Source organism: Geospiza fortis, unplaced genomic scaffold (assembly GCF_000277835.1).
Source record: "Geospiza fortis unplaced genomic scaffold, GeoFor_1.0 scaffold23, whole genome shotgun sequence".
Lineage (NCBI taxonomy): Eukaryota > Metazoa > Chordata > Aves > Passeriformes > Thraupidae > Geospiza > Geospiza fortis.
This window is the reverse complement of record NW_005054303.1, coordinates 14,299,259-14,306,091: the sequence shown is the minus strand read 5'-3', so window position 1 is coordinate 14,306,091 and position 6,833 is coordinate 14,299,259. Positions and strand designations below refer to the sequence as shown.

Sequence of the window (6,833 nt, the reverse complement as noted above, 5' to 3'; positions counted from 1 at the left end):
GGAATGATGGAGCAGACAAGGAATTTCCCCCAAATTTATTCAATGGCACACTTCTTGCCCCACCTCCAGCTTCCAAAGGTAAGGCCATGGGTCTGATCCATCTTCAAACAGCACAGCAATATTTCAAAAAGAGTTATTCCAAATGATCTTCCAATATATAAAATAAAATTTACATATAGTCCCCATTTTTATACCAAAAAAAATAGCTTTTTTTTCCCCTTGTATAAAATATCTCAGCAGGTTACAGACAATCATGGGACAGGAGGCCCAGCAAGTGGTTTCCATGGTTTAAGTCAGAGTGGTGGAATGATGGTGTTTGTCCTCAAATCTCTCTTTCTCCACTGAATTCACCTCATGTTTTGTAAGAGTTTCCTAAAGTTTTCCAGTTCTTTCACACTGGTTGAAACCCTGTGTGCCAGGAAAGCAAAAGGGAAATGTTACAGCAACATTCATGTAGTGAATTATTTAAAATCTGGGAGAAAGGGGCTGCATCCAGCAAAGCTTCAAGCAGCTCTTGGGAAGAGATTTGGAATTGCAGCTAAATTAGGTTGAGGTTACAACCAGGCCCTTCACTATTCCCCTGCCTCTTTTTAAAGGAAACACTGGGAATCACAGGGGAATGGGATGTCAAGGAACTCATCCTTGGAAAATCCTGTTTGCCAGAAACTCTTGGTCTCTCAACATCACAAAGAGCTCATGCATAACCAGAGTGTCCTGAAATCCCCTCCTAAAGGCCTCATTATCCTTTTCTGACAAAAACTCCTCATCCAGATGGATGCACTCTGATGGATTCCTGTTAAAAATGCCATCATGATCTGGGAATGAACTGGGGGAGAGGCTTAAGGACAGCAGCCCTTGCCTGGGATAATGTGCTCCAAGGACAGAGTCACACAGTCCCTTAAAAATGATGAAATTCTTTGTATCTCAGCATAAACTCTTCCTTGAATTCCTTACAGAAATGCAGAGTATAAAGAATATTTTAAATCATTCCAACTGTTGTACCCCATACGAACACCTGGTACCAGACTATGACCAGAGCAAGAGTCTCCCCCAAAACTGCTGGGAACTGCCTGAAATTAGAGCTCAAACTGGATGTACCACAGCAGCTTATGCAAAAGTAGAGGGCAAAGTCTCAAACTCACCTTCCAAAGGCATTAAATAAGGCCACAATTTCTTGTCTGCTCAGCTGGAATCCATAGGAAGGGCCACTCTCAGGAATCTTCTCGATGAGGTTCTCTGAGAAGAGGATCTTCAGCGCTGTGCCCAAGCCCTGTGTCTGTGCAGGGATCAAAGAGGATCCTTGAACAGCAGCACTCAAACCTCCCTCCTCCTGGGCAGCACCCTCTGAACAGGCCAAGAGGATTTCACTGCAGCCAGGCTCTGCACCCTCCCCTCTTCCTGGCTCATCCCAGTTTCCCAGGCTGAGCAAGGAAATCATCAGCTGCTCCCTGCTGCCTGCTCAGGTGAGGAATCAGCAGCCCTGAGCTCTATCCAGGAGCTGGTTAGGATGCAAGAGCCAATCCCAACCCCAGAGCTCCCAAATATTGCTGACAAATCTCACCTGCAGCTTCCCCCACAGCCGACACTTGAAGCAGCCAACACAGTCCATGATCTTGGAAATGTTCTTAAAGTGCAGCCTAAATTCCTCCTGGGGGAAAAGACATTCATGGTTGTGCACTAATTAGGGCTCCTTCCAGGTATTAATCTGAATTAATCCTGGAATTCAGTGGGACTGAGGTGGGGAAAGCCTCCTGCAGTGGGGTCCTTGGCAGAAATTACCTTTAGTTTAGCAGCTTCCTTTTTATTCCCTGCAAAGAAGGAGTTTTCATCGAAATGCAGTGGGAAGGACCTGGAAGGGAATGATGAGAGTTTCATTTCTGCCCTCCTTGGATGTATGGCTGCAGTCAGGGGTGGGCATTAACACAGGTGGGAGCCACTGGACATCTCCAGAGGGGTTTTAATCTGACATCCACTCCCAAGGAATGGAATGAGATGATTTAAGGTCCCTTCCAACCCAAACCACCCTGGGATTTTATTTTCTCTTCAAATTTGTGTTGATTGCATTCCAATTTGTATTTGATTGTATTTTCTTCTCCAATTTTAGCTGGCATCTCATCTTGGAGACTTTTTCAGCAATTTCAGGGCTGACAGAGAGAAGCACAGGAGGGTGAGGAGATAAATCAAACATTGATCACTTTAGGAGACACCCATTTCTGTCTGGTTCCAGTATCTTCCATTCCTTTTACTCCAAACTCCATCCAACAGCCCAAACCTCTGTTACCAAGATATTTAGGATTTGTTTTTTGTTGCAAACACGAAGCCAGGCCTGATATCCCACAGATGAGTCACACAGGTAGCCAATTTTAGGACTAACACGTAGGCAGTTATTAAATTCAATTCTGCTAAATCCAAAAGGCAGCCAAGGCTATTAAACCATGGGACTAATTAAACTGTGGGACTAATTACCCCAATTCTGTAATTTGCATACAGATATTATTAATGTGTTCCCAGCAAAACTACACTACTGGTTCCATGTCCCTGCTTATGGCAAGGGGGCTGGACTAGATGACCTTTAAAAAGCTCTTTTCCAACCCAAACCACTCCATGTTTCTGTGATCCTACTGCACAAATGACTGCAGGAAGAAGCCAGAACTGCCTTCCTAGGAGCTTTACATGTCAGGTTAAGCACACAGAGATGGTGGCAGAGGCACTGTCCCCAGGCACTGAGTGCAATTACTTGGCCAGATGGAGAATTTCCAGCAGCAGGTGTTTCATCTCTGCATCCTGGCTCTCATTCCCGGTGTACAGCTGGAACCCAGGGCGCTCAAAGAAGGGCAGCACTTTGGAGAGGGCCCTCAGCTCAATCAGGTACAGAAAATAGAGGTTTTTGAGTCTTCTGGGCCCTTCCCCACTGGTGAGGACTTCATCAAACCTCTGCTGGAACTCCGTGACGTTGGGGCCCCATTTCTTCTCCGACCACGAATCTGAGACAGAAACAAACCCCAAAGGCATCAGAGGTGCAGGGGTTTTGTGGGACCTCCCCAAAGGTTCTTTTGATGGAGAGATCCCTAAAAAGTTCTGTGTAGAACTGAGAGACAAATGGGACATTGAATTTTTTTGGTCTTTAGGTTGTTGTTGATTTTTTTTCTCTTATCAATAGTTTAGTATGTTGTTTACATACTAGACTTAGTGTACAAAGAGAAAGGTACTAAAAAAAGTTTAAGGTATTTTAAAGTTATTTTGCTCAATTAACTTTTAGAATGTATTTTATTTCTACCTTTCTAATAATAACTAATTATGTTTGTTCACCCAATTTTTGTGTTGTGGTTCTTTCTAACCAATCACTCTGTGTTATTAATACTGTAGAAAATGGAGTAGATGAAGAACAAGGAGATCAGACAATGCTCAAAATCCTCCAGCTTGTTTTCTATCCACCTCCATACTAAAAACCCAAAACTCTGAGTTTTTCACCCTGTGATAAACTATACTAATTCATATACTAATTAACTATACTAATATAATTAATACTAATAATTAATATAAATAAATAATATATATAATTAGTGCTAATAATGAATATAATTTATACTAATAACTAATACTAATTCACTATACTATTATTTCACACACTTGTAGATTCCAATTCATCCCAAAGTCTTGGAAGCTTTCTCCATGGATGAAGGTTAAAAGCAGTGTTCTCCTGGGGGTGAGGACATCTCAGGACAGGCAGAGAAATATTCCCTGTGCCCTGGGTTCCAGCAGGGTTTAGTTCTGGTTCATCTCCTCCTTCCAGGGAAGTGGTGAATGGGATTCCAGGCAGGCAGATCCCAGCTTTTCCAAGCCACTGACCCAAAACCACAGAATCATTAAGGTTGGAAAAGACCTCTCCAAGATCAGCCTTTGACTGAGTCCAACCTCTGAGCGCCACATCCAGGGATGGTGATCCCACCACTTCCCTGGGAAGCCCTTTCCAATGCTTGACAACCCTTCCAGTGAAGAAATTTTCCCTGAAAACTGTTCAAGGGAGGCAGGATTGTAACTCAATTCAAGCCCCAGCAAACACAAAACTCCTGCAGACTTTTTTCAGGTAGTTCCTGAAACTTCCTAACAAGCAGGGACACCTGAGAAGAATTCTTGATGATATGGAAAAACAAGAATGGAGGAAAATGACCTCTATTTTCCATTTTCAAGCCCACAAAGAATATTTCTGTTGCACATTTTACCATGTATCTATGATTATTCTATAAAATACATAGTGGAAGATACAGAAGTCATCCCAAGCTGATGCTGCAGCCTCAAGCTCATCTCTTGCCTCTGATGTTTCCCACATTATCCCATCTCCCAACTCCAACCTGGCCTGACTCACATCTAGGTGAGGTCCAAATGAGCTGTGGACACTTAAATACAATTATTTAGCTAAATCTAAATGGCTTGCCCAAATTCCAACAGCAAAAACCTTGATTTTCAAGCCCAGGGTTGAAATTGGGATTCCTCAGACAGATATTTATGGGCCAAAGCGTGGGAAGGAAATGGAAACGGAAATGAAAATGGGAATGGAAGTGAAAATGGAAATGGACATGGAAATGGCTGCTGGAAATGGAAGTGGAAGTAGAAGTGGAAATGGACATGGAAATGGAAATGGAAGTGGAAATAGAAATGGAAATGGACATGGAAATGGAAATGGAAGTGGAAATGGACATGGAAATGGCTGCTGGAAATGGAAGTGGAAATGGAAATGGCTGTTGGAAATAGAAATGGACATGGAAATGGAAATGGACATGGACATGGAAATGGAAATGGCTGCTGGAAATGGACATGGACATTGAAATGGCTGCTGGAGATGGATCAATGGGCCTGGGAAAGCCCAGGCAAGCATTTCCCAGTCCAGGTGAGGTTCTTGCTGGACTGACCATCATAAAATCAGGCTGGGAAGGGACAGCCTCAACCCTCAGATAGAAACTCACTCCAAAGTAACTTTGGAAGAAGAACAGAGGGAATATTTGCTGGAAGGGCTGGTACAGAACATGCTGTCAGACCTGGAGGCATGAGGTAACTGCATCCCTAACCCTGTTACAGCAGCTGGGTGCTGGAAGAGCACAAACAGGCCTGAGTCCTGCTGGAACAGGCTCCAAGCAGCATCTGGCAGAGCCATGGAGGTGTCAGTGGGGAGTGAGGCAGGAGAGCTGGGGCAGGAAGCAGGATTTACCTTGCAGGAGGTACCTGGCACTCAGGTGGATGTTGATGCTGGCGTGGAGACCCGAGATGAGCCTGTAGAAAGCTCTTTTCTCCACACAGACCCCTGCAAAGAAAAGGGCAGTTTAAGACACTGAAAGCACTCACTGGATTGTGAGGTAGGAATCTAATCCCACTGAGAGTAGCCACTAATCCCACCATTTCCCATTTCCTGTCCATCTCAGGAGGAGCAACCATGTTCAGAGCAAGGATTACCTTTGAGCCACTTGTAAAATGTGTGCCCTGGAAAGAAATGAAAACATATCAGTGAGGGTACAGCCCAAGCCTGATGCCCTGAATCCACCTCCAGGCTGGCCCCAGAGGAGCCTCTGCCCACTCCAGTTTGCAGAAATTGGGAAAGGAGCATTAAAAGAGCATGAAAAGAGTTTTCCTGCCCACCCTTGTGAGTGATGCTTCCCTAACACGGCATGGCAGCAGCTCAAACAGCACGTGGGCTTTGCCCAGGGGGCTGGGGGGGCACAACAGCCCAGTGCTGGCAGAAACAGGGATCAGGGATTGCTTTCCTCTTCTGGCCACAGTGGGGAGAGGGATATTTTTATAAAACAAACAAACCAACCAACCAAAAAACCACAGAGTGCAAGCGAGCGTGCAGCATGGCACAAGTCAGGGCTTCACTGTCCCTGCTCTGCGCAGGGAAGGGATCTGGAGATCAGGATCTGGGGATGGCCTGGAGACAGGAAAATGCTGTGGAGAATGGAGAACTGCAGGGAACAGCCCTTCCCAGGGCCTGAGGGAGTTGGGCACCCCTCTCCTACAGCTCCAGATAACCCCAAATTTGGATTATGAGCCTGTTCAAAGCTTTCTCAGTAATAAGCACTGAAAAAAACCCAGGACAATTCCTGTTCCCAAAGGCTTCTCACACTTGAGTGACTGCCTTCAGCCTGGACTTGGGCTGTTAAAAAATGCTGGAGGACTTTTTAAACCTTTCACATGAAGGAAGCTCACAGGGATCTCCTTTCACTCTGCTGAGCAGGGACAGGACCCAGGGAATGGCTGCAGCTGTGCCAGGGCAGGTTTAGGTTGGATATCAGGGGAAGGTTCCTCCCCCAGAGGGTGCTGGCACTGCCCCAGGGCTCCAGGAGTGTTTGGACAGCACTCCCAGGGATCCCAGGGTGGGATTGTTGGCGAGTCTGTGCAGGGCCAGATCTGGACTCTGATCCTTGTGATCCCACTCAGGATTTCCTATGATGCCATGCCTCCAATTCCTGGTTTGCCTGATGAATGATTTTGCTAACCAGGTGCACTATCTGATGCACAGCCTGTGACAGCAGGATAAGGACACCCCTCTTGTTTCTGTTAGCAGTAAAAACAAACAGTGCCACTCACCTCCGTCATCTCCTGGGGGAAAAAAGCACAAGTGGTGGAGGGAGAGAGAGAAAAAGAGGATAAAAACATTACACACAACCAAAATTAAGCTCCAAAGCACAAGCACTGCTCTGACAAGAGAAGGATCCTCTCCAGGGAGGTTTGGGAATGTTCTGAACACAGAAACCCCAAGTGCAGCACTGAGGGCACCGGATGAGAACAATGCTGAGTAACCTGACCAGTGCAGGAGGGATCAATATTTGCAAAGGAAGTAA

At 45.5% G+C, this 6,833-nt stretch overlaps 1 protein-coding gene across 1 annotated transcript in view; it reads right to left on the bottom strand.

Annotated features, from left to right (window-relative positions):
• Positions 1-20: 20 nt before the first annotated feature.
• Positions 21-6,833, bottom strand: part of ERO1A (endoplasmic reticulum oxidoreductase 1 alpha) — a 17,708-nt gene continuing 10,895 nt past the window's right edge. The window contains exons 9-16 of the mRNA XM_031066209.1: positions 6,580-6,591; positions 5,449-5,475; positions 5,207-5,299; positions 2,738-2,984; positions 1,780-1,849; positions 1,562-1,648; positions 1,143-1,276; positions 21-408 (exon numbers count right to left, since the gene is read on the bottom strand). Coding sequence (XP_030922069.1) covers positions 348-408; positions 1,143-1,276; positions 1,562-1,648; positions 1,780-1,849; positions 2,738-2,984; positions 5,207-5,299; positions 5,449-5,475; positions 6,580-6,591 — 731 coding nt within the window. The 3' untranslated portion in view covers positions 21-347. The remainder of the gene's footprint in view (positions 409-1,142; positions 1,277-1,561; positions 1,649-1,779; positions 1,850-2,737; positions 2,985-5,206; positions 5,300-5,448; positions 5,476-6,579; positions 6,592-6,833) is intronic.